The sequence below is a fragment of the Penicillium chrysogenum genome (genome assembly GCF_028827035.1).
Source record: "Penicillium chrysogenum strain IBT 35668 chromosome Unknown utg000002l_segment0_segment0, whole genome shotgun sequence".
Classification (NCBI taxonomy): domain Eukaryota; kingdom Fungi; phylum Ascomycota; class Eurotiomycetes; order Eurotiales; family Aspergillaceae; genus Penicillium; species Penicillium chrysogenum.
Window position 1 is genome coordinate 1,947,071 of NW_026622750.1, and position 24,748 is coordinate 1,971,818.

At 50.0% G+C, this 24,748-nt stretch overlaps 11 protein-coding genes across 11 annotated transcripts; 6 read left to right on the forward strand and 5 right to left on the reverse strand.

The window, feature by feature from the left end:
* Positions 1-224: 224 nt before the first annotated feature.
* On the reverse strand, positions 225-526 carry N7489_004283 (glucose dehydrogenase; the record flags this gene model as incomplete). The annotated part of the gene is made up of 2 exons (XM_056710035.1): positions 225-330; positions 396-526. 2 exons carry the CDS (start codon positions 524-526, stop codon positions 225-227), a joined length of 237 nt encoding a protein of 78 aa, XP_056568456.1.
* Positions 527-2,341: 1,815 nt separating this feature from the next.
* N7489_004284 (uncharacterized protein) lies at positions 2,342-4,700 on the forward strand (the record flags this gene model as incomplete). The annotated part of the gene is made up of 10 exons (XM_056710036.1): positions 2,342-2,488; positions 2,566-2,942; positions 3,006-3,262; positions 3,320-3,700; positions 3,750-3,907; positions 3,962-4,056; positions 4,114-4,247; positions 4,304-4,363; positions 4,417-4,509; positions 4,561-4,700. 10 exons carry the CDS (start codon positions 2,342-2,344, stop codon positions 4,698-4,700), a joined length of 1,842 nt encoding a protein of 613 aa, XP_056568457.1.
* A 762-nt stretch (positions 4,701-5,462) lies between these two features.
* Positions 5,463-7,037, forward strand: N7489_004285 (uncharacterized protein; the record flags this gene model as incomplete). Its single annotated transcript, XM_056710037.1, has 1 exon — positions 5,463-7,037. The coding sequence occupies one exon, from the start codon at positions 5,463-5,465 to the stop codon at positions 7,035-7,037; it is 1,575 nt and encodes a 524-aa protein (XP_056568458.1).
* Positions 7,038-7,259: 222 nt separating this feature from the next.
* Positions 7,260-7,984, reverse strand: N7489_004286 (uncharacterized protein; the record flags this gene model as incomplete). Its single annotated transcript, XM_056710038.1, has 3 exons — positions 7,260-7,277; positions 7,334-7,783; positions 7,847-7,984. The coding sequence occupies 3 exons, from the start codon at positions 7,982-7,984 to the stop codon at positions 7,260-7,262; spliced, it is 606 nt and encodes a 201-aa protein (XP_056568459.1).
* Positions 7,985-8,572: 588 nt separating this feature from the next.
* On the reverse strand, positions 8,573-10,796 carry N7489_004287 (putative proline--tRNA ligase AIM10; the record flags this gene model as incomplete). The annotated part of the gene is made up of 7 exons (XM_056710039.1): positions 8,573-9,954; positions 10,004-10,133; positions 10,194-10,273; positions 10,326-10,416; positions 10,468-10,511; positions 10,572-10,650; positions 10,710-10,796. The coding sequence occupies 7 exons, from the start codon at positions 10,794-10,796 to the stop codon at positions 8,573-8,575; spliced, it is 1,893 nt and encodes a 630-aa protein (XP_056568460.1).
* Positions 10,797-11,000: 204 nt separating this feature from the next.
* N7489_004288 (RNA-binding ribosome biosynthesis protein MAK21) lies at positions 11,001-14,450 on the forward strand (the record flags this gene model as incomplete). Its single annotated transcript, XM_056710040.1, has 3 exons — positions 11,001-11,744; positions 11,800-12,923; positions 12,977-14,450. The coding sequence occupies 3 exons, from the start codon at positions 11,001-11,003 to the stop codon at positions 14,448-14,450; spliced, it is 3,342 nt and encodes a 1,113-aa protein (XP_056568461.1).
* A 2,013-nt stretch (positions 14,451-16,463) lies between these two features.
* Positions 16,464-18,197, forward strand: N7489_004289 (putative neutral amino acid permease; the record flags this gene model as incomplete). Its single annotated transcript, XM_056710041.1, has 4 exons — positions 16,464-16,715; positions 16,773-16,915; positions 16,978-18,028; positions 18,117-18,197. 4 exons carry the CDS (start codon positions 16,464-16,466, stop codon positions 18,195-18,197), a joined length of 1,527 nt encoding a protein of 508 aa, XP_056568462.1.
* A 752-nt stretch (positions 18,198-18,949) lies between these two features.
* On the forward strand, positions 18,950-20,464 carry N7489_004290 (glycine decarboxylase subunit T; the record flags this gene model as incomplete). Its single annotated transcript, XM_056710042.1, has 2 exons — positions 18,950-19,341; positions 19,405-20,464. The coding sequence occupies 2 exons, from the start codon at positions 18,950-18,952 to the stop codon at positions 20,462-20,464; spliced, it is 1,452 nt and encodes a 483-aa protein (XP_056568463.1).
* Positions 20,465-21,881: 1,417 nt separating this feature from the next.
* N7489_004291 (uncharacterized protein) lies at positions 21,882-22,279 on the forward strand (the record flags this gene model as incomplete). Its single annotated transcript, XM_056710043.1, has 2 exons — positions 21,882-22,109; positions 22,136-22,279. 2 exons carry the CDS (start codon positions 21,882-21,884, stop codon positions 22,277-22,279), a joined length of 372 nt encoding a protein of 123 aa, XP_056568464.1.
* Positions 22,280-22,800: 521 nt separating this feature from the next.
* On the reverse strand, positions 22,801-23,187 carry N7489_004292 (uncharacterized protein; the record flags this gene model as incomplete). The annotated part of the gene is made up of 2 exons (XM_056710044.1): positions 22,801-22,998; positions 23,071-23,187. The coding sequence occupies 2 exons, from the start codon at positions 23,185-23,187 to the stop codon at positions 22,801-22,803; spliced, it is 315 nt and encodes a 104-aa protein (XP_056568465.1).
* A 364-nt stretch (positions 23,188-23,551) lies between these two features.
* N7489_004293 (uncharacterized protein) lies at positions 23,552-23,968 on the reverse strand (the record flags this gene model as incomplete). The annotated part of the gene is made up of 2 exons (XM_056710045.1): positions 23,552-23,740; positions 23,813-23,968. 2 exons carry the CDS (start codon positions 23,966-23,968, stop codon positions 23,552-23,554), a joined length of 345 nt encoding a protein of 114 aa, XP_056568466.1.
* Positions 23,969-24,748: the final 780 nt, after the last annotated feature.

Genomic DNA, 24,748 nt, shown 5'->3' on the forward strand with positions numbered 1-24,748 from the left:
CCCAACGTATTGTTTCTGATGATATAGAAACAAAGGAAGAGAAGGGGAGGAAGTGCCCAGGGACAACTAGAGCCGCCATTTAGGAACAAAGGGAACAGACCGGACTCTTGAAGCAAGACTAGGAATATATCAATCTATAAATAGCCCTCTACTTAAGCAAAAATTGTCACCATCAAAGAGAATCATCCGAAAGATGATACAATATATGTATATTTCTGATGCCTTCAGTGGAACATGTTCGATAGAACAACATTCAGCTTGGTGATCAGCCGCTTAAACTGCAACTGGATATGGGACTGGATACGAAGGCGAAGACTCGCACAACCAAAACTGTGACGATTAATATAGAATTAATATCCACCGCCTGCTTTTCAATAGCATCAGGATTAGCTTACCGGTAACCATTAATGCCTACAGGCAAGATACTCGCATCCTGGACGCGAGGGTTATGGACTCTATGGACACAGAAGTCCGGAGCAACCATCTTTCCCATTGCAGCAGTGCCGGCTAAATGATCGTGCGCCATACCAGTCACCGAATACGCGCTTGGAAGTCCTCACTTGGCGATTGCGAGGATAAGGTAGACATTCCACGGGGAGACACCTCGGCCTCGATGTAATCTGTCAATGTGCGTGTATCCAGCGGAGCCTGTATAACTCGACGACTGCCTTGGATGGGACTGACGTGAATGGCAAGTAGTTGGACCGGTCAAAGGTGAGTCGTTGAGTGATGATGATCGAACACTAACGGTTCCTCTATAAGTAGATACTAGTAACTTGACCGAGGTCATAATAACGCTACCATCTATTGGACCCCTGCGGCCCCGAGCGGCGTATGCACGATTAATGTCTCAACAAGAGGCTTCCTGGGATCGGGGTTGCGATCACGCTTTTGTGGGTCTTCATCGGTGAGCTCAGGTCGATGAAGAATAGCTCTAGTCATAAGCTGGAATCGGCTTACTGACACCCACATCTATTCCCTGAGCAACCATCCGGGCTATGTTGAACTCCAATCACACTCCACACCTCTCTGATGGGCTCTTAAATGGATATGGTTACTTGAGATTACCCTTAGAGACGAAGGCAATATGAAGTAGGTTATCAAACTCATTTTGCTTGGGATCTGCTTCAGTGCCGAAGAATGACTCCTTCAGAAGTAGAGAAGCAACCTGTTATAATTCCATCGCTCGTGTCCGACTATTATAACCCAGTTAATATAGTCGGCTGCATGGTCCCGCCTCTAGTCACTAAGGTTGGTCACGTTTCTCCTTCCCACGCCCGGTGTAGACCTTGTGTACTCGGTCCTCGGGTTTGGGTTATGGCTGGGTCTTATATGTCCAGTCAAGGTCCGCGCCAAGAAAGGAGAAGTACCTAGGAAGGTCTGAACATTGGGATACGTAGAGCGGTCACTACGTGACCCAGGACAAGGATGTTGAGGATGAACGGGTTCCGTTGCTTAAGGCGCGAGGCAACCACGCAACCCTGTCAGACCACCTATAATGGTGTAAGTGGCTTTAGACGGAGAAACCTCCATGATTTTCATCATCAAAGACCAATATTTCCGATAGATTTCAGAGGAGGATCCAACTATAGTATCCAAAATGTCACCCTAGCGTAGCGTCATGAGATCGACCACTTCGCGGCTGAACAGAGGGCTGGGAGGCATCATGTGATCCGGATATATCCGATGCTGACTGCAGTCTTACACGTTCTTCGTCATCTCCATGGATGGTGCAGATGCAGGAATCCGAATCTGAGACTCACCTCCTTTTCGGCTTAAGGGAGACAAACGGCCAATCAGCCTGTAATAAAACATCCTTTGCAGGGTCATAGTTTCGAGCCTATTCCCTTAACACGTTTTTTGCCGCATGACTCAAAAGGCCGAGGCTTGGCCTTCATGATCATCCTTCTACCCCCGCATACGCTTTGACATGGGTGGATTCAGCGGTGATCGATGATCGATGATTATTGTCAGATTTGGGTGGGTTTTAAAGACCGGGGGCTGTCCTACACTATTTCTAACATGCCTTTACCACTACTTTATTCTATGTCGGTGACGTCTCAACCCACAAATGTAATAATATGGCGTGTTGCCCGTAACTTGGCCGGGTGCTTGGATCCCCGTTAGCGTCTTAGTGCTGACGGGTGGTCCAATGTGGCCGTCCTTGGACAAAGCCACAAGCTCACTTTGGGTTTGATCTGCAGTTGCGCTCACCCCACGGGGGAAGTTTGATGGCTTTTTATATTCTGTGGGGTAACCAATCTTCCCCCAAACTTTTTTTTTTTTAATCGTAAGATCTGGGATCTCCTGAATCTGAAAAGCTACCAAAACGCTCACCATCATGGAAGAAAAGACGCCTAAGGAGGCGCCTCCTCACTATGAGCATGCGGTCCAGGCCAATAAAGCAGAGCTGGATGAGGCGGCCAACGCTGATGCACCTGAGCGCCGCCAGGCTATCGGTATCAATATCGTTCAGAATCCGTTGATGGTAAGCCTACAACTGAAGCCCCCAGTTTTTGGTAATCACGTCGAGCACGAAAGCTGACTTTGACTTTGTGTATATAGCGCAGCTCCAAGGAGCAGGCTATGATTGATGCCCGTGCATACGCCGAGTCACACAACATGAGCGAGTACGCCGACCTATTTGGTCGGGCTGCTGTGATTGCGCGGAGCCCCAACGACTTCCCGACGGCTACCGAGATTGACGAAGAGGAGCGCGCCGCGCTTACATACGAGAGGGACCATAAATGGCATGGTCCGAGAATGCTCTGGTACTCAATCGGTCTGTGTGCTGTCGGAGCCGCCACGCAAGGATGGGATCAGACTGGATCTAACGGTGCCAACTTGTCCTTCCACGAGGAATTCAATATTGACGGCAAAGGAAAGGATGAATGGATTGTGGGAATCGTCAACTCTATCATCTTCTTGACCGCGGGCCTTATGTGAGTATAGCACCGGTGAAGAAAATCTTCCTTGTAATCCTTTGTGACTGACCTTGTATATAGTGGAGCTTGGATTGTCGATCCGCTTAACCACTATCTAGGCCGACGAGGTGAGATTTTCGTCACTGCTCTGTGTCTCACTGCTACGCCAATTGGCTCCGGTTTCGCGCAGTCATGGCAAGGTCTCTTCGCTGCGCGATTTGTGATGGGTATCGGCATTGGGGCAAAGAACGCTACGGTGCCGATCTACTCGGCTGAGATGGCTCCGGCCCGAACTCGAGGTGCTCTTGTTATGTTCTGGCAACTTTGGGTCGTAGCTGGTTAGTATCGGTCCTCCCTCGTCGAGAAACAAGAAACATGGCTAACCTTCAGCGCAGGTATTTTCTTGGGCTTTGCTGCAAATGTTATTGTCAAAGACGTCAAAGACATCGCTTGGCGTCTCCAACTCGGTTCCGCGTTTATCCCATCTTTCATCCTCGGCGCCGGAATATATTTCTGTCCTGAGTCTCCTCGCTGGCTTATGAAGCATAACAGACACGCTGAAGGATTCAACTCGATGTTGCGCTTGCGAGCTCATCCAATCATTGCTGCGAGAGACTTCTATTATTCATACGTTATCTATGAAGAGGAACTCAAGGAGGCTCGTGGCGCAGGCTATTTCTCTCGTCTGTGGGATTGTTTTGCCGTCCCGAGGATCAGACGGGCTAATTATGGTGCCTCGACGGTTATGATTGCGCAACAAATGTGCGGTATCAACAGTAAGTTGTGTCACTCTCAGTGAGAGTAGCCATCGCTAACGCCTTTTAGTCATTTCTTTCTACAGCTCAACGATCTTCCGGGAGGTCGGATACACAGAGGACCAGGCGTTGTATGCCTCTCTTGGCTACGGTGCTATCCAGGTCGTGGCCACCATTCCTACTTTATTCCTAATCGATACCAAAGGCCGAAGAACACTGACGTTAATTGTAAGTCAGCTCGGAATTTATTGCGGAATATTACTGACTATTTTTCTTACAAAGACGTTCCCCTTCATGTGCATCTTCCTGCTAGCCGCTGGTCTCTCTCTTCTAAACAACACAGATAATCATGCCGCGATGATTGCACCGGTTGCCTTGTAAGTTTGATCATTTCCACTTCGTCTGAGCATAGACTGATTGATATCTCCGATTAGGTTTGTGTATCTATTCACTATTGCCTATTCCTTAGGTGAAGGACCAGTCGCTTTCCAATACTCCGCTGAGGTATTCCCGACCATTCAGCGAGAGCAAGGAATGGCGTGGGCTGTTTGCATCAACAACACTTTTGGTGAGTATTCAGGGCATCTAATCCACCGAACATGCCGTTAACAAAGTCCTCTGCAGCTGGCGTCCTCAGCCTGACTTTCCCTCGAATGATGACTGTAATGACCAAAACCGGTGCATGTAAGTTGACAACTTCTGGAATGCGGTGTTTAGATTGCTAACCATCGCGTTAGTTGGCTTCTATGCTGGTCTTAACCTCCTCGCATGGTTTATGATTTTCTGCTTTGTGAGGGAGACCAAGCAGCTAACTCTAGAGGAATTGGATCGTAAGTGGAGTTATGAATCTCAGTGAGAATACATACTAACATAGTTCGCAGAGGTTTTCTCAGTGCCGACCAAGAAGTTCATTCACTACGAACTGACTGTGTGGCTTCCTTGGTGGATCAAGCGATATATCTTCAGACAGAATATCGAACGACCACCACCAATCATTGCACTGGGAGACCGGGTCAGATAAGTGGTCGCGGAGTTCTACGTACTTGCTTGATATCTTCACACTGCGACGGCTGGTTGGGGTTGATATCCTTTCTATCACTGGTAAACTGGTATTTTCATTATCCTACCTTATGAGGTAGAATTGAACTACATGACAACTGCAATAATCCCGGTCGTTACATATGCAGAATACATTTCTAGTGTCGTTCCATGACTACATCTCAAGAGTGAATACAATACCTACCTAAGAAAGTAGGAAGAGGGACAAGATCTATATAACCAGACGTCTTAAAATGACCGTCTAAGAACACTACCTGCTATACTTCGTTATATCAACGGCTCTATAGTATCCAACAGTGATATCATTCCTATATCAGGCACTTGTTGGCAAGGGCGCAGGGCGTTCTTTGGCAGGAACGAACCAACACATCTCCAAATATTGAAACCCTTGAAGTCGAAGACGTTCTCCTCTCCATATTCTTCAATTTGTATTTTCATATTCACTACAGTCATGGACCAAACATGGACAGAATGGCAACATATGATCGAAAGCCTCAATGAAGGGCCGGGGGCTTCAAGCACGCATATACCAGCTAAACTCCCAGCCCCTCCGCCCAACATTCCATTCACCCCGCATCTTGAAAGAGTCTATCATATGTTCCTACATGCGCTAAAGCTTGATGTACATTCATTGGTTTGGCCATCTGCCTGGTTCCCAGGGGATGAGCGACTATGCCCCTTATCGCTCCACCCTTGGCTTGAATTCCCTCAACACCAAGAAGCGATGTGGAAGAAAATCTGCCAGGCGCCCGAGTTGGTTACTCCATGGGTCTTTCCCTCGCAAACCCCCATGCAATACACTGCTCATCACCTGCAATGGTACACGGTGCATTCGGAAGACACTTTGAAGCAATTTGCACACAGAACACTGGACGATTTCCTCGCGATGATTATTGATTTTATGGGACGTGAGGACAGACTGCGATACGGTTTTAGTGTCCGCGGGCGACTGAAGATCGACCACCCGAGTGATTGCTGCGTTTCTGTTACGAAGTTTGGATTCCAAGAGCCAGCGTACGCTGTCCTGTACATCCCAGGCTATTGTCTGACTGTGCCCGAACTGGTCGCAGGGTTGCGTACGACATCACCGACGGAGGCTCTCGACAAGGAACCCAATACATTTGAGGAACATGCCGCTAACATGGTGATCCGTGTGATCGCCCGACTTTATTCTCGAATGATTTGCTCTGGGCGCCGGTATGGGTATATCTATACAGGAGAAGCCTTGGTATTTCTTCACATCACCCCAGAAGACTCTTCCGCTGTCGAACACTACCTCTGTATTCCTGCTCGAGACGTCATTTCTCATGGTTACGATACGCGTTCACACTGGGTTCGCCTTACGGCTTTGGGCCAAGTCCTCGGTTTCACCCTACAGTCTTTAGCGGCCAGTCCACCATCGCAAGAATGGCATGATGCGGTCTATCAAGCCTATCGTCCACTCAAAGACGATCACTCAGTCTACATGCCCCAAGCCCCGGATGAAATTCGGTTCCGTCCACCAGTAGAGTTCATTTACGAAAACTCATTCTGGCCTGGCTTCTGGCAGAAAAATGTGGGTGATGTCATAGTACCGGTATTTGATGAAAGCCCTACTTCAGAATCCTCCGGGAGGTTGTCAGATGTTTACAAGCCTTACTGTACCCAGGCATGCCTCCGTGGCACCTTTGAAAAGGACATTCTGGATGAAAACTGTCCGAATGTTGCTGAGCACGGCGCAGAAAGACATCAAATCAGCGCAGAGGATATATGTGAGAGAATGAGTGAGCAGCTTCGGAAGAATCGGTACACAGGATTTCAGCAGCTGCACATCATTGGTCGAACCTGTTATCTACTAAAAGTTACGTTGCTGTCTCATGGGTACACGATGTTGATCAAGGCTACTGGCGCCAGCAAGTCCCACAGGATCCACGCCGAATTGCGCAACTATCAGAATCTGATGCCATTGCAGGGATCCCAAATTCCTGTATGTCTTGGGATGTTTTCGCCTAAGATCCCATATTGGTATCATGGAGTTGACATGAGATTCATGCTGCTGCTCAGCTGGTCTGGAATCCGAACAGATCAAGATGCTGTTGTCGAAGTGTGTCAATACCTTGAACAGGAGACGCAAAAGCTTGAGGGCACACTTGAAGAACATGGAGTTGTTCAGAAATATGCATCCTTCCGCAACGTACTGTGGAATCCCACGTCACAGTCCTTTGTGATGATTGACCTAGAAGATTTGAAGTGGCTGAATGGAACTCCAGAGGGGTCCGAGAGACAGGGAAGCCAGCAGACTCAATCCAACACAGACTGATGCGGTCTATTGACTGAACACCTTGGAGATGATGAGTAATTTCGGTTTTGGCACTCACAGAAGATATTGTGAGCATGGATTGGTTTGGAAGAAAAGGCACGGCAAAGAATTCTATATTTATCCTTAACGCTATCTTTATTCTGGATGCCACCTTGGTGCCTGTGAAGGCTTAGATCCTGTATAATATGGTCGCAGTGCGAGAAATCAAACCAAAAATTGAGATCATTCCAAATCAAATGTCTAGTAACATATATTAGCACTGGACGATCATTAATCGGCACTGGGTATAAACATACCATATCAAACCAGACACCACCTGCAAAGTTAGACTGGCTTTTCCCTTGGTTCTTGAATCCAACACTCTCATAAAATTTTACCAAGTAATCATGCGCAATAAGCACAACCTTGCTCGCTCCAAAACAACCCCTGCCAAGATGCTCAAGGTACGCCCGGACAAGAGCTCTCCCAACCTTCTTTCCCTGATACTCCGGCGAAATAGCAACAGAGTGAATTGCAACGCTATCACCATACTTATGATTCCCAATTAACTCGTCGTTAACGAAGACAGGCTCACCATCCAGTGACCGCCAATTCTCCGGCATTGCCATCGACCCGTCGGTGATACGAGTATAAGGAGAGCGAACTGCAATGACATGCCCAATGAGCGTGGGTGAAGCTGGGTTTTGCTCATTCTCAATAAAAAGTCCCAGGCATAGCTCCGGGCATGCTGCCAGGCGATAGCAGAACTTGCACCGTGTCAGAAGAAACAATCTTGGGGACTAACTGGCTCGGCTCTGGCTCTGGCTTACCTTTTCCTCTGAGCATCGCTCCGCCTCTGTAAATGCTTCTTCGACGGCTACACAGATCTTCACGTCGTCCTTGCTCAGAGTCCGGGTGAAGGCATTGGATCCGCCGAGGCCCGGGATATGGATGTTGGTTTTGTTCATGGTGTGATGCTTAAATTAGGTCGTGAGATAGGTGATGAGTTGGAATAGGAGATATGAAGACAATCTAACATGCGAGTCAAGAGGATAGAATCAATTGCCCTTCAACTGAGTCAAGGCCATCTCTATATATCGGCGGGTGGAGTATGACAGAACGGAGTATTCGGACCGGAGTGTTCGGCGTGGAACCCCCGAGGGACGACCTCCAGAGTCGATCACTACGGAAAACGTGAAGTCCGGAGAAAAAGTGGACATTTAACCTTATTGATTTCATGCGTTAATCGGAGATGGTCGAGAACCTGACGCCCTATTAACTACATGTACACCGCTACTGTGTAGTAGTGAATATCATACACTATATCATGGTCAATGCTGGCGTCCGCATAACATTCCCTAGGACTCATGTTATCTACTATATTTCTCAGGTATATCTGAGGCAAAAATGATGCCGTTCGGTTTTTCTCTTGTTGTCTGGGTGTCATTGTTGACAAATCAGGAACCATGTAGTCTTACACTTACCCAGGATAGGATCGGAGATGAGATAATGTACAAATTTGACTGCTAATATTACATACTGTGGCTTCCAGTCATTCACAGTTTCGCCAACAAGGACTCGACAAATGTGCGGAGTCCATCCAATGACACATCCTCCTTCACGTCCAGCCGACGACACTGCACTTCCAAGGTCTCTTTCTTCTTCCATCCATTTCCAACAACAACAATAATAGGGTATCCAATCAAGTCTGCATCGCCAAGTTTCCAGCCCATACCCTTATCCCGGTCATCGAGGATAACATCCAGGGACGCCGCGGTGTCGCTGGTAAGACTATCATACACCTGATCTGCAACGGTCTCCAGCCCCTTTCCTGAGACCACCACAACCTCGTAGGGCGCCATAGCACGCGGCCAATTGAGCCCCTTGGAATCAGCAAGTCGGTTTGCCACTGCAGAGATCATACGCGAGACGCCGATACCATGACATCCCATCTGCATGGGCACGATCTGTTCCTTGGCAGAAGATTTCGCATCTAGCTCCGAAGATCCCTCCAGAAGAGCAGAGTTGACAGAAACAGACGCATTGAGGACTTTGCTGTACCGCGTCCCTAGGTGGAATGTGTGTCCTAGTTCCACGGCCGCGTGGCTGGTTAACGATCCATGTGCGCACTGCGCGCATCGGTCTCCGTCGTGCACGCGGACAAGGCTGAGTTTATTGGGAGTCCCAGGGAATCGGTCCAGCTTGGAGTAATCTATATCCGAGGCTGTGCAGCCAGCTTGCTGGAGAAGATCACTCAGCGGTGGACGCTGGTATACCCGGACCTGTGAGTCGTATAGATCCAATACACGCGGGTTGTGTGCGGGGGACTTGTTTGCCTTTACGTGGGCGGTCCATCGTTCTAAGGGGTTCTCCACGCTGAGATCGAGGTCAATACCAGCGGCGGTCGCCACTGCCTTGACGGCGTGTGAATTAATATGGCGCTCAACGGGCTCTGTCGCGCCGTTCTGCATCGAAAATTTGGGATGCCAGCTCCGCACGATGGTGTTGCTATCATGAGAGATGGCCATCCACATGCCGGTTGAGATTGTTGGCCCACCTTCGACAGGTGCATCATCTGTCTGGAAGCCAGGTGCCGTGTTCTGTTCGGACTCCTCAAAGCTGTGCGTCTTGCCATCTGCGAGTTCTTCGTTATAGACATGGTCACAGTGCGAGCAGCTGACCACTTCGTCCTCGCCCTTCGGACTGATGAAGTGGTACTCATGGCTCAATGAGCCGCCCATATTCCCCGAGTCTGCTGCCGCAACTAGGTAGGGGATCTTGAGTTCGTTAAATAATTCTGTGTAGGCATTTTTGACTGCATCGTATGTTTTCAATGCTTCGTTGACACTGTAGTCGAATGTATAGAGGTCTTTCATGATAAACTCTCGCCCACGAAGCAGGCCCTGTCTAGGCCGGGCCTCATCTCTGTACTTTCGCGCTTCGGTTATGTTAGCGAAGGTTATAAACAAATAAAGATGGAGACTCACAGATTTGATACACCCGCAGAGGCAGGCTCTTGTATGATGTTGTCAGATGCCCCACAAGTGTTGTAATTTCTTCCTCGTGTGTCGGGGCCAGGAGAAATGGAGTGTCTTTCCGATCATTGAATCGGAACAGCTATGGTGTATGTCAGTGACAGTATGCAAGACTGTTGGGTATTATCTATGATAGACCTACTTCTGAGCCGTCAGTCAGTCTGCCGGACTGTTTCCAGAGCTCTTGCGAGGATATTGAGGACAAGGAGACCTTGGATGCACCTAAATTTGCTTTAGTTGTCATCTCATGACAAAGACAGGGTATATCCCGTACCAAGTGAGCTCATGTGCTTGTCAATCAGACGCTCTAGCTTATCTTGGACACGTAAACCAAGTGGGAGCAAATGAAAAACCCCAGAATATGCCTGGAAGGCCGTCAGAGATATTTACTTGGATAAAAAGATATGATTGCTCACCTGTCGGAGAAAGCCAGCCCGGACCAGCAAGTCATTGGCATCCTCTAGATCCCTGTTAACATCTGATGATAGTCAATTCCCTATCGGGTTCGTGGATGGCGTACCCTTTTCACCATCAACGGGCTTCTTGGAGATTCCACCAGTAGGGATCCAGATATTTGAGACACGGCTTCTGCCGTCAACCTATATCGAGTCAGTACTCACTGTCAAGCAGATTCAATAAATCTTTTGGAAGCACGTACGTGAATATTGCATTGCTGAACGCGCAGGCTCAGCGCTAGCCGCCGCCCGGCTATGCGCCCTGATAGAGGTCGTATCCTAGAAATCATCGATCAAGATGCTTTAGTCGTCAAAATCTATAATTTCCGCAATTGACCAGCAGGCTAGACACAAAACAAGTTGTAGAGCAAGTCGAGTGTCCCTTCTCCGATGTTTCTTATCGCGTTGGTCCGAGCGCCCCGATAACCCGCCGCAAAAGATTTCTCCGTTTAATTTTCTTTCCTCCATCATTCAATCCCAAAACACAACACAGCATGGCTGCGGGGAAAGGAAAGCGCTCTTCGGGCGCACATGAGGTTGCTCCTGCGACAAACACCTCAGCTCCCGCTACTGAAACCACGCCATCCATGCCGGACGAGAGCGCCTTCGCAGGTCTACGACAGAAAATCGAACAGCGTTTGAAGAACCAGAATCAGAGCACTGGGAAGGGCAAGAAGGATAATACCAAGCCATCAGCCCCTGCCGCCAATGCTTCCGCAAATAAAGGAAAGCAATCCCCCGCCAAGCCCAGCCGCCCTCAGGATTCTGCGCAAGGCAAGAAGCGGGATCGCAACGGCGAGGTCATTGCTCGCGAACAGAACAATGGTGGAATGAACAAGCAAGAAAAGCCTAAGGGTGGCAAGAAGAGCAACGAGGACGAAACACTCCGCCAAGAAATTATGGCTATGGGTGGTACTGAGGAGGATCTTGATCTTCTTGCTGGTGTCGACTCTGAGTCTGAGGTTGAGGGCGAGTCCGGCAACGTTGACGATGATCTTCGGAAGCAGCTCTCTAGCATGTTGGAGGCTGCAGGTCACGTCGTGCCCGAGGATCTAGCAGATGACGAAGTCGAAGAAGACGAAATCGAAGACGACGAAGAGGAAGTTGAGAGCGAGGATGATCTCGAGAACAGCGAAGACAATGCAGAGAGCAGCGGGCCGGAATCCGATATTGAGGAAGCCCCCGCTCCTAGGATAAAGGACAATGAATCTGTCGTGCCTAAGGAGTATTTAAAGCTGGTAAGTTGTGCACCAGTCCAGCACCGCAAGGCTTTTGCTAACATGATCATTATAGAATGTTCTTCCTCGGTCCGATTGGTACAATATCCCTACGCCCTCCGCCGCCGCCGACACGAAACACATGAACGCTTTGCCCCGCCACCTTATGGAGCGCGTTCACGAGCTTGCCAACAAATTGCTGCAGGAAGAAAACGAGGAGTATGCGGCGGCCCAGAGAGCATCTGCTTCTTCTTCCCACAAGTTCTACTCAACCATCATGGCGTCCGGTACCCTGAGCGATAAAATTTCCGCGTTGACCCTTAACATTCAAGAGTCGCCCCTGCACAACACCAAGGCACTGGAGACCTTGATTGGTCTGGGAAAGAAACGTAGTCGTGCACAGGCTGTTGAAGTTCTGCGATCCTTGAAGGATATGTTCGCACAGGGTACCTTGCTGCCCAGCGACCGACGATTGAAGTCTTTCACCAATCAGCCTGGGCTCGTCGCAGCATTCCAAGGCGCCGGTGGGCGGTGGAATGAGAAAGACCCTCTCCCGGGTGGCTTGAAAAAGAGCGAACTCATTGTGTGGGCCTTTGAAAACATTGTAAAAGATCAATTCTTCGAAGTCATCAAGATTCTGGAGATTTGGTGCAATGACGAGATCGAATTCTCACGGACTCGAGCGGTCAGCTATGTCTACGAACTTCTCAAGGAGAAGCCCGAGCAGGAGACCAATCTTCTACGACTTTTGGTCAATAAGCTCGGAGACCCGGGCAAGAAGATTGCCTCTCGAGCATCATACCTGCTGCTACAACTGATGCAGTCGCATCCTATGATGAAGCCAATCATCATCAAGGCAGTGGAGGAAGTGCTGTTCCGACCTGGTCAGAGCTCTCACGCCAAGTATTATGCTATCATCACTCTGAACCAGACCATCTTGAGAGTTAAGGAAGAAAAGGTGGCTGCTCAGCTGTTGGACATCTACTTTGGACTGTTCCTCGTACTTTTGAAGCCTTCCCACCAGGGGAAGCCTGCTCCCAAGGGGAAATACAACAAGCATGGAAAAGGACCGAAGGGCAAGGGCAACGACGATGCTGCCAAGGGACAGGCCCAGGACGACGAAATGCGGGAGAAGCTGATCTCTGGTGTCTTGACCGGTGTCAACCGTGCTTATCCCTTCACTGACAATGATTCCGAACGGTATGTCTTTCCTAACATTCTATTTCTCCACGCAATGTACTAACTCCTACTAGCATGTCGAAACACCTCGACACCTTATTCCGTATTACACACTCCTCGAACTTTAACACCAGCATCCAAGCCCTCATGCTGATCCAACAGCTCACGGTGTCTAACCAAGTCTCCGGTGATCGTTTCTACCGCACCCTGTACGAGTCCTTGCTCGACCCCCGCGTTGCCACCTCATCAAAGCAATCTCTCTACCTGAATCTCCTGTACAAGTCTCTCAAGAACGATTTGAACGTCCGCCGAGTCAAGGCATTTGTCAAGCGTCTTGTCCAGGTACTCGGCATGCACCAGCCCTCGTTCATCTGCGGTGTTTTCTTCATGATCCGGGAGCTTGAGAAGACCTTCACAGGTCTCTCTGCCTTGGTCGATCAGCCAGAGGAGAACGATGATGACGATGAAGAGGTCTTCCGTGATGTCCCAGATGAGGATGATGAAGAGCTGGAACCTGCTCCTGTTGTCGAAGCCAAGAAGCAGAACAACGTATACGACCCTCGCAAGCGAGACCCCGAGCACAGCAATGCCGACCGGAGCTGTCTTTGGGAATTGCTGCCTTTCACCTCTCACTTCCATCCTTCCGTCTCTCTTAACGCTACCAATCTGCTTGAGCACAACCCCATGAGTGGCAAGCCAGATCTGACTTTGCACACTCTGACTCACTTCCTCGACCGCTTCGTGTACCGCACGCCCAAGGCCAACGCCAGCTCCCGCGGTGCTTCTATCATGCAGCCCCTGGGTGGTGGTGAAGCTGCCGACCGGTTGGTGGAGGCAGGCAAGAAGGCACAGAACCAGCTGCCGCTCAACACCGAAGCCTTCTGGAAGAAGAAGGCTGACGATGTTGCCGCGGAGGATGTCTTCTTCCACGAATACTTCACTCGTGTCAACAAGGACAAGGAGAAGGTGCGTTCGAAGAAGAGCAAGGACGTCGATGCCGATGATCACTCCGACGAGGGTCTTAGCGGCGACGAGGACGAGATCTGGAAAGCTCTGGTCGACTCTCGTCCCGAGCTGGAAGCCGACGAGGACAGCGACGACGATCTGGACATGTCCGATTTGGAATCCGCCTTTGGCTCCGACGAAGAAGATGGGGAAGGCGCAGACGAGGACGACTCCGACGGCGGTGTTATCTTCAACGACGAGTCCGATGTTCCTTCCGACGAGGAAATGGCCGAGTTCAGCGAGCCCGAGGAAGCCGCGCCCCCCGCCAAGACCAAGAAGGCGGACAAGAAGCCCTCCAAGGAAGCCGAGGAGGACTCCGACGACTTCGATATGGATGTCTCCGACGACGATGCCTTCATCGACAGCGACGAGGATCTGCCATCGGATATGGAATTGGGTGGAGTCGATCTCGAAGAGCCCGAGAAGCCCGATGCTGCACCCGAGTCGAACCGCAGCAAGCGTCGCAAGCTCAAGCAGCTGCCCACTTTCGCCTCTGCGGACGACTACGCTGCGCTGCTGGAGAACGAGGACTTGGGAATGTAATCTATTCTTGCACAAAAAAGAGTTGGATTATTTCTTACCCCCCGTGGGGGCCAAAAATTCAATGTTCCTGTTTTGCATCTGGAGTTACAGGTTGCACACATTCTGCTTTTCTTATTTTTTATTTTCATTGTTGTCTATACATATCTATCCTATCTATCTTTCTCGTCTCTGGACGCAGTCAATACAAGCTCTTTGGAATAATGCCCAGGAGATACCAAGGACCAAAACCAAGCCTTACCCCTCTCTCTCGGCAAAAGTAAGCAGTCTTATAGGACAACCCCGGGGTCCAATCATAGCGTACAATATAGACATTATACGAAATACGGAATACGGAATAGCGCTGAATTTGGCTTTTAGCAGTGTTGCAAGGGGTACCTAGGTTACCTACAACCTGTTCAAGTACGGAATACTCCGTATGAAATGTCTCAAAACCATGTCTAAATATCGCGCATAATAATTTCATACCCTAACGTATTAAACAAGCAGGGCATCCAAATAAGCTCAAATCTTGTGTGGCTTGAAAGCCCCCCAAATCACTCGACACCATACGAAGTAAGCCGTGTGGACCTTGATGCCATCGCTGCGGGTTCGCACGCAAGAATGGCTGCTGGAGCCGAGGCCAGAACGGTTCAATGGTCAAGGATTGTCCTTTTGCCGTTTTTGTACGTACTGAGTACAGAGTAGTATTCAGCGCTTTCTTGGATACCGTGCTGGGTATATACAATATGATTGACTGGCTTAGCACTGGAGGCGTTGTCGCATACAGCATACACCATCCATGTCTGAAGACCTCCGAGAGGCAAGGGGCCTGGGGCCCCGGGGCCAGACCCTGAGTCAGCAACACGTGGGACTTTTGCCTCAGGCAGAAATATACAGAAAAACGTCCACATTGACAAATTTCCGATCTTTACAGCCAAATCGAGATCAAAAAATGAAATCCCTGACCAAATACCATGTTTCCACTATTCCTGGCTGAACCCATGTTCACGAGGCGTGGTATGCATGGATTCGAATCTTGACGATGGATTCATTCGACAGCCATCCGCATGCGGGGCCGTCACGGTCCACTCAACGCATCGAATAACGCATATGATATGGGGGGCGCAACCGACTTTGCCTTAGTTGGGTTTAGGTACATTCTGAAAGTTCCAATCAAATGGCAATCGTATATCGTGGCTTAGGGAAAAGCGGATTCGGGATGCCCGTGGAGTTTGATATCGAGGGAAAAAAATAGAAAAGAGGACAAAGTCACTTTGTAGATGTACTCGGAGTATATCATAGACCATTCATAGACTATGGGATGCCACCAAGTCCAGTGGTAATCGATGATGACTTCCAGGGTTCATCTCAGGTCCAAAACACCCTTGGCACAAGTCATAAGCCCGTGGCTGAACGCTTCGCCTATTGCGGCTGATGCTTGGCTGTTGTAACGTCATATCTCTCTTCCTTTCTGGGTTGATTTTTTTTCTTTTCTCCCTTTTTTACCGGTTGATGGAAGAATTCGAGTGGAGATCGGAAATGTCGGTATTCTCCAGATATTCCAGATATTATAAAGGAATTAAATAGATTACGATGCGATGGTATTCGACTATACCAGCTATACCTTCGAGTTTTTATTTTATTTTTGGATTTCTTCCCTTTCTTCCTTTTCTTCTTTTTCTTCCTTTGGTCTCCTCGTCTTCCTCTTCAGTCCTGCGAATATTGCGTGCAGTTCAATACCACTTCAGGTACCCGCATTTGCCCTAATCCGTCCAGCTCTGGTCGCTTCACCTTCCAATACGCCGATCCCTCCAGAATTTGATTATTTGAGTGTAAGTGTCTGGTCGCTGCATTTGTCTTGGGGCAAAAAAAAAAAGACAAACACAGAAAAAGAACACAATCCGCTTACGCGCGACCAGTATCGCATCAATTATCCTCTCGAGGAGCATTACATGCATCCGCAGGTCTTCAACTCGCCTCTCGACTCCACCGAGTTACAACAAGCGCGGTTCATCCGCTCTTTAACATACGAAAATGGCTGGTCCAAATGAATCGCCCAATCCTGTCAGCTGGGACCATGACCGGGACCACGACAGCCCCGAGCTCTCCGATAAGTCCGAGCAGGATCCCAAGCTGAAGGACTTCGACATAGAGGGGCAGGGTCGTCGCGGCTCGCAGCATCATGTCACTGCCATCGACTCATCGTCTACGACAGAAAGCATCGGTCGCCAGATTGAGCTGGAGTCGGACAACACAATCAAATATCGCACGTGTAGTTGGCAAAAGGTGCGCTTGGGACCGATAAGCAAGTTGGGACCCCATTGACTGATCTTTTCTTTGCAGACTGCTGCATTGCTCTTTTCTGAGTACATCTGTCTGGCTATTATGTCCTTCCCCTGGTCGTACTCAATTCTGGGTCTGGTTCCCGGTTTAATCTTGACCGTGGTTATTGCCGGTATTGTCCTGTACACTTCGCTGATCACCTGGTATGATATCCTGCGCAATGGCTGCAAGCCCGCGACCAATCGCGGTGTTAATTTTTGTATAGGAGATTCTGTCTGCGACACCCGGAAGTCCGCGACGTTTGCGACATCGGTCAGTATCTGTTCTGGGACTCCAAGATTGCGTGGTGGGCCACAGCAGTCATGTTCCTCCTGAACAACACTTTCATCCAGGGCCTGCACTGTGTGGTGGGTGCCGAGTACTTGAACACGATGTCCAACGGCGCAGTATGCACAGTCGTCTTCTCGTTCATCGTCGCTATCATTTCCTGGATTTTCTCACTGCCCCGAACATTCAGCACGCTGTCCAAAGTCGCAACCCTCTCAGCGTTCTTCACCTTCATCTCCGTCATTCTAGCTGCCGTGTTCGCTGCAGTCGAAGACCACCCGGCAGGGTACACGCCCGCACTGGGAGAGCCCATTGTGCTCGTCATCCCGGCCAAGGGCACCTCATTTGTCAAGGGCATGAATGCCTTTTTGAATATCAGCTACACCTTCATTGGCCAAATCACCCTCCCCAGTTTCATTGCCGAGATGAAAGAGCCCCGCGACTTCTGGAAGTCCGTGACAGCCGTGACAATCGCCGAGATCATCGTGTTCAGCGTCGTCGGCGCGGTCACCTACGTCTATGTCGGCAACCAGTACATGATTTCCCCGGCCTTCGGCTCCATCGGCGACGACGTGTTCAAGAAGGTCTCGTTCTCATTCATGATCCCGACTATCATTTTCCTGGGCGTGCTGTACGCCTCCGTCTCAGCCCGTTTCATCTTCTTCCGTCTGTTCGAGGGCACCCGCCACAAGGGCAACAACACTCTCGTCGGCTGGGCTGCCTGGGGTGGCATTCTTGCCGCACTTTGGCTTGCCGCCTTTATCGTTGCTGAGGTCATTCCATTCTTCTCTGGCTTGTTGTCTATCATGAGCTCCCTCTTTGATTCCTTCTTCGGCTTCATTTTCTGGGGTACCGCTTACATCCGCATGCGTTCTGCGGATCACGGACCTCGTTTCTTTATGGTCCGTGGGATTCGCGGCTGGGTCGGATTCATTTTTAATGTCTTCTTAATTCTCGTTGGTTTCTTCTTCTTGGGACCTGGAACATACGTAAGTGATGTGTCCCTTGTCTGGCGTGCTTCGGCTTGCCTTTTTCTTGTCTCCCTCGTTCTCTTGCTAACATACATGTTTCTTCTAGGCTGCTGTTATGTCCGTGGTTACCAGCTACCAAGAAGGGACTGTTGGCGGCGTTTTCACATGTGCTAGCAACGCACTGTAGACCCCCTGCAGGGCGGGGAGTTTGTTACATCTTTTTTATCTTCGTCTTCGCATTTGAATCTATTGTGCACGTTTCCCGATAGACTGGGTCGTAGACTCCGGTGACTTCATGACTATGATGACCCAGAAAAGCAATGTGGTGGATAATCCTGGGCTTTTACCACTCGAGCATCTCTGAGGTATAGGAATACCTAGGTAGCTTTTCTAGATGCTGATTCCACGGGCTTTCAATTGCTTTGTATACCCTGCTGGAAAAGGGCGGATTATGGGACTTGCTCCCACTATATGTGTATTTTATCCCTGCATCATTTGCAGCGTTTGTCATCTTTAATTCGATGCAGGCGATCGGTTTGGAGGCTACAATTTGGCTCTCCGGGTTTGGTTTGCCATCGCCGCGGCAATACTCCGATGGCCTTTGGTCTACCAATCAATATAGCCATGTACCTGAGTTGTACTGGAATGCAACCGCCACTGGCGGAACATGTAGATGGGAACTCACCGAGTATTATACAATGCACCATAGTTCTTACGTTAGAGAACAGTCCAGTAATATAGTCAGTCTATAAGATGTACATCGCCAACAGGTCCTCTAGAATGTCCAAATCGGGAAATGAGCTACTCCCCGATCGCCTATCACCACGTGATTTTCCCGCCATGCTTCCCCGACGGCGGCTTGGTGACTTCTCGCGGTTCATTTATTTCTCTTTTTCTCTTTTCTTTTTGTTAATTCAATTCCTCCAGCATTGATTCACCATGTCAAGTGTCCGTATTCTCACACGAGGTGCTGACCTCGCCGTCGCGAGGGCCGCCACCCTCAACCTTCCCCGCGCCTCTATCGGCTCCACTGTACTTCGGCGGGAGCTCTCCTCCGCGGCTATCGTGCGACCAACAGTCCTTCGGTCATTGAGAACCAATGCTCCAGTCGCAGCCGTGGCTTCGCGTGCTGCCAACCAGGCTGTGCGGTATGCGTCTAGCTCCAGCGAGCCCCTCAGCAAGACGCAGCTGTATGACTTGCATGTTGAGCACGGTGCCAAGATGGTGCCCTTCGCTGGGTTCGATATGCCTTTGCAGTACGCGGATCTGAGCCATGTGGAAAGCCACATGTGGACTCGCGAGAAGGCCAGTCTTTTCGACGTAAGCCACATGTAAGTCACCCTTCTCCGAGCCAAAGCAAACCCGCAATGGCTGACCGACTTCCCCATCCACAGGGTCCAGCACCAACTCAGCGGCCCCGGAGCCATTGACCTACTGAAGAAGGTGACTCCTTCCTCAGTAGACAAGCTAGCCCCAAACACCTCCTCCCTCTCCTGCCTCCTTGAAGAAGGCACCGGCGGCATGATCGACGACTGCGTTATCACCCGCCGCGGCGAAGACACCTTCTACTTCGTCACGAACGCCGGCCGTCGCGCAGAGGATCTGGCCTTCTTAACCGCTGAGATCGACGCCTACCGCTCCAAGCACGGCGCCGACAGCCTGAAGTGGGAGATCCTCGCCGACCGCGCGCTGGTCGCGCTGCAAGGGCCCCTCGCCGCCTCTGTCCTCCAACCCCTCATCCACACCGCAAACACCCCCGCCTCCGAAACCGACCTAAGCACTCTCTACTTCGGCAGTTGCCGCGAGCTGTATCTCACCCTACCCGACGGCAGCGCAACCGCACACCCCCTCCTCATCTCCCGCACCGGCTACACCGGCGAAGACGGCTTCGAGATCTCCATCCCGACCTCCGGCGCCCCATCCCTACCCCGACAAGTCACTGAGCTCCTCCTTGCCGACAGCAGCAAGTCCCGTCTCGCCGGTCTGGCAGCCCGTGACTCCCTCCGTCTTGAGGCAGGCATGTGTCTCTACGGCCACGACATCTCCACCGCGCAGACTCCCCCGCCGCGGCTCTCGGCTGGGTCGTCGGCCGTGACCGTCGCGATCCCGCAACTGCTACCTTCAATGGTGCTTCCGTTATCCTCCCCCCAGCTCGCCAGCCCGAAGTCTATCCCCCAGCGTCGCGTCGGCCTATCCGTCGAGAAGGGACCCCCTGCTCGCGAAGGCGCTGTCGTCGTCGATATCTCTGACCCCGCCAACCCCGTTGATGTCGGCGTTGTCACTTCCGGTCTACCGAGTCCGTCCCTGGGTGGTGCCAATATTGCTATGGCGTATGTTAAGCAAGGGCTGCACACCAAGGGTACCGAGCTTGCTGTTAAGGTCCGCAATAAGGTCCGCAAGGCTACTGTTGTTGGTATGCCTTGGGTTCCGAGCAAGTTCTATCGTCCTCAGTAGAGGATAGAAGCTCAGCTCTTCTCGGCTTGTTGGTTTGCTTTTCCATTTTTTGTTCCTTTCTGAAATGGAGGAACTCGTGCGAAAGACTAGCGTTTTGATGGTTTTATCACTTGGCCTTTGTATATATGTTTTCTGATTTCACGACTGATATTCATCATATCAAAAGATTCTTTTCTTTCTCGTTTTTATTCTATGTTAGCTCTGCTCACGAAAATGTGTATATGGACCAGCTTCGTTCATTGCCGACTATATAAGAATGTGTAGACATAAATTACTCAAAACCTATCCAAAATTTCAAAGGTAAATGCAAGAATTATACATTAAGGCAAGCAAATGAGTATTGGTATAAGGCTAAAACTACCTACTGAGTGCAGATTATACGCACACGGCTACTGACAGGTAGCAGAGCAACAAATTAACCTAGAAAGCCCCTTATATCCACCCGCAGCCCTACGTACAAGATCCTGAGTTTGAGCCCTTGTCAGAGACCTTTTGGGCCGCCTTGGGCCGGGCCTTCATGTTGAGCTTCAGTCGCGGCACCTTGGCCGCCTGTTTTCCCTTGGCCTTGGAGTTGGTTGAGGGAGCCATAACGAAGTTGGAAAGTTTGATGGTAGGATAATGTGGTGATGAGGCGAAGATGAGATATGATGAAAGGTGTGTTGTGGTAGGATACAAGCCTTGTTGGACGAGAAGGTATGTATAGAAGTTTAGGGATAATCGGATAATCGGATGGAGAGGATGGGGTGATGAAATATGTTCAAATATAGCTGAAGTTCGGTATTGTAATAGGATGGAAGTCTTGTTGCCGAGAAATATAAATAGAAAAAGGATATTGGCGTTTTCATATACATAGGGACTTCGAGCAAACCTTCCCCAGGCAAACGCGGGGAGCTCTCCGTTGTGAGGATATTGGGCCGTGATTCTGATTGACCGGCCCAAACGCTTGGTCAACGGCTTGTTGTGTCAAACTGGGGTATGGCCTCCATTAGGCTATACACATTAACCGTGGTTTTTGTGTTGGTCGAGTGGAATAACGCCGTATTTTATTCCAACATGTTGGAAGCCATGTTCGTCGACGACAAATTTTCTGGATCGACATGGTGCGGGAGGGCTCCTTCAGAACATGTGTAGATGGAGCTGGCACACTCACATCTGGCCCTTTCGAAGCTGTATTCATCACGTAGGTGGAGGAAGTGAAAAGCAGTAGGGATCCATTGTCTTCCACCATCTCCTTTGTGGTCGTCTTCTTGCAGTTAGGTCCGTCCAGGAATCACAGGAGCCGCAATGCTGTAGTGTAGGTAAAGGACTGTATACTGTGTAGTTTGCACAGGGGGAACTGGACTTCGTAGAAGGAGAAAATGGAATGGGAGCTCCAGTGTTTCTGGCTTCTTCCCCCGAGTCACTTTCTTTGATCTCGATGAATGCTTTTGACTTGGCTCTTAAAGTTGGAACAGGGGCTCAAGCCCCAGACATTCGGCTCCTGGCCAAGCAGATCCTTGTTGGGGCTCGAGGTTGTGCAGGACGACGCCACCCGTTAGAAGGGTTGCCGGTGGAAGAAGGATGGGACAAGGAAGGTCAAGAAGAACAGTATACTGTAGAAGATGGACTGGAGCATTCTCCACAGCTAAAGCCTTGGGGAGAGCCAGTAGGCTTGGGCGAGAATGAGTATAGGGAGGCAGTCCTCGCAAGGGTACCAGGGTCAAAGAAGTGAAGCCAACCGCACAGCTGCCCTCACAAGTTGAGCGGAAGGATAACGCCCGAGGCTGGGTGTTCGAACTCTGGCTTTGGACGGCATCATTCGAAGATGGCACGTAATAATATCACGGTGCTAGCGCAGACAGAGGCTTGGAGAAACGTAGGGGCATATCTGAATATGCGTAACCGGATAAAGAGAACGCTCTCTAATTTCATGATCACTATGAAGAGAACGCCACATTAGTATAGGTCGATATCTGACAATAAGAGTAAGGTGCCACTGAAGGCAAAGTGAGAGTCCACTGACGTTCTAAGAGTCATGCTGAAGGATGTGCAGGTTCGCGTGTTCATGGTGAACGATGATGATGATGATGATGATGATGATGATGAAAAGATAAAAGAGACAAAAGATAGGATAATGTAAGTAAATTAATCTGTGCAGATGGCAATGGACTATACCGCTATGAAATTACATTTAATCTTGGGTGAGTTACGATTAAGAGAATTCTGATATGCGAGTGAGAAATCTGTTTCTTTGTTGTACATCATATCTTCCCCCTTCCCCTCTGAATCATCAATGAGTATGTCACAGCCCTACGCCGGTGGCCTGTGGCCATTGTCCCTGGTCTGCATCTGGCTGCCTATTCGTCTCGGTTCTGGTCCTCGGCGGCCTGCTCATTGGCCTCACCCTCGGCGACATCGGCATCGTTCGTAGGAGCCTCCTTCTTCGGGCGGTGGCCCACGGCCTTAAAGCCGTACTTCTGTTGGAGCCGGATATAGCGCATCCGGCTGGCCGGCTCCTTGATGCCGAGGGCAGCAGCGGCTGCCCCGTGATCAACCTGTAGTGAGACTTGTTAGCATAACCTACAAGCCAGCCTTTAGGTACGCGTATCGAGTAGCAGATGACTAACCTTAATATCCTTGAGAAGCGTCAAAAGGAAGACCTCGTCGGAGGCCTTCTCGGCCGCCTTGGCTGGGGCCTTAGCCGCCTGCTTGCCTTTAGCCTTGGAGTTGGTTGATGGAGGCATGATCGCGTTTGGAGGTTTGGAGGTTTAGGGAGAATTGTGTGATCAGATGGAGAGAATTTTGTGACCAAATATGATGAAATACGATGAAAGTTCGGTGTTGTGGGAGTATTAAACGACGACAAGGCTAAGAGGATATGTGAAGAAGAGAAAAAAAGAACTAAGAACAAACAAGCCAGGCGCTTTTATACCTCTACGTTTTCGAGCAGACGCGCGGGGATCAGATAACGAGCTCTCAGTCGTGAATTGCTGATTGTGTTTCCAATACGACAAACTACCCAATACGGTATATGCTAGAGCTTTGAAGAACAAGTTTCATATCCTCATAGTGGCCTGTGGCCATTGTCTCTAAGCTGTATCTGGCTGTCTAGACGTCTCGGTTCTCGGCGGTCTTCTCCTCAGCCCCGCCCTCGGTGACATCGGCGTTGTCTGCAGGAGCCTCCTTCTCACGTTGGCCCACCGCCTTAAAGCCATACTTCTGTTGTAGCCGGGTATAGTGCATCCGGCTCGCTGGCTTCTTGATATCAAGGGCAGCAGCGGCTGCCTCATGGTCGACCTGTAGTGAGACTTGTTAGTATAATCTATAACCCAGCCTTTAGGTGCACGTATTAAGCAGCAGATGACTAACCTTGATACCCTTAAGAAGGGTCAGAAGGAAAACCTCGTCAGAGACCTTTGAGGTCGCCTTGGGCTGGGCCTTGGGCTGGGCCTTGAGGCTCAGCTTGAGTCTCGGCACCTTGGCCGCCTGGTTGCCCTTAGTGTTGGGCTTGGTTGGGGGAGCCATAAGGAAGTCGGGAAGTTTTGTGGAGAATAGGGGATGTGGTTAGGATGGAGAATGAGATATGATGAAGGTAGTATTGTAGTGGGATAGAAGTCTTCTTAGACGAAAGGGTTAAGAGGATATGTGAAGAAGAGAAAAAAAGAACTGAGAAGAACAAACAAGTCGAGGGGCTTTTATACCTCTGCGTTTTCGAGCAAACGCGCGGGGATCAAGATAACGAGCTCTCAGTCATGAATTGCTGATTGCCGCTCAATACGACAAACTACCAAATACGGTACATGCTAGAGCTCTGGAGAACAAGCCCCTGCTTGTCACTATCTGTATCTCAAATACGCAAGCAAGAACACTTGGTTTGGAACACAGATCAGCCCAGCGTAGCTGCTTGTCTCGCGAGACACTGACTTCTATCTGAGATTTGTTTAGCTGAGCTTCACATTACAATCGGCCTCGCCGACGAGACGCAGGTAACATCATCCCTTTTCACTGTCCATTGAATGGGATATCGTCACCTCCACCTCCCAGGTACGCTGCCGCCCAAGAATCCTTGGCTTGGCTTGACTCCGTGAATGCGCCATGGATTGACTGCCAATAACCGAAGAGAAAGGGTGTTGCCTCAGAGACCATTTGCTTAAGACAATGGGGGCATCTACAAGGGGTCGCAGTCTCTTAGGTTATCGCCGAACTCTACCTGTCCAACTATACCCGTCGAACTCTGGGGATGCAATGCATGATCAATGCACTCGTCTTTCTGCTGCTCCCCGCTATCCACTAAGAGTTGCGCCT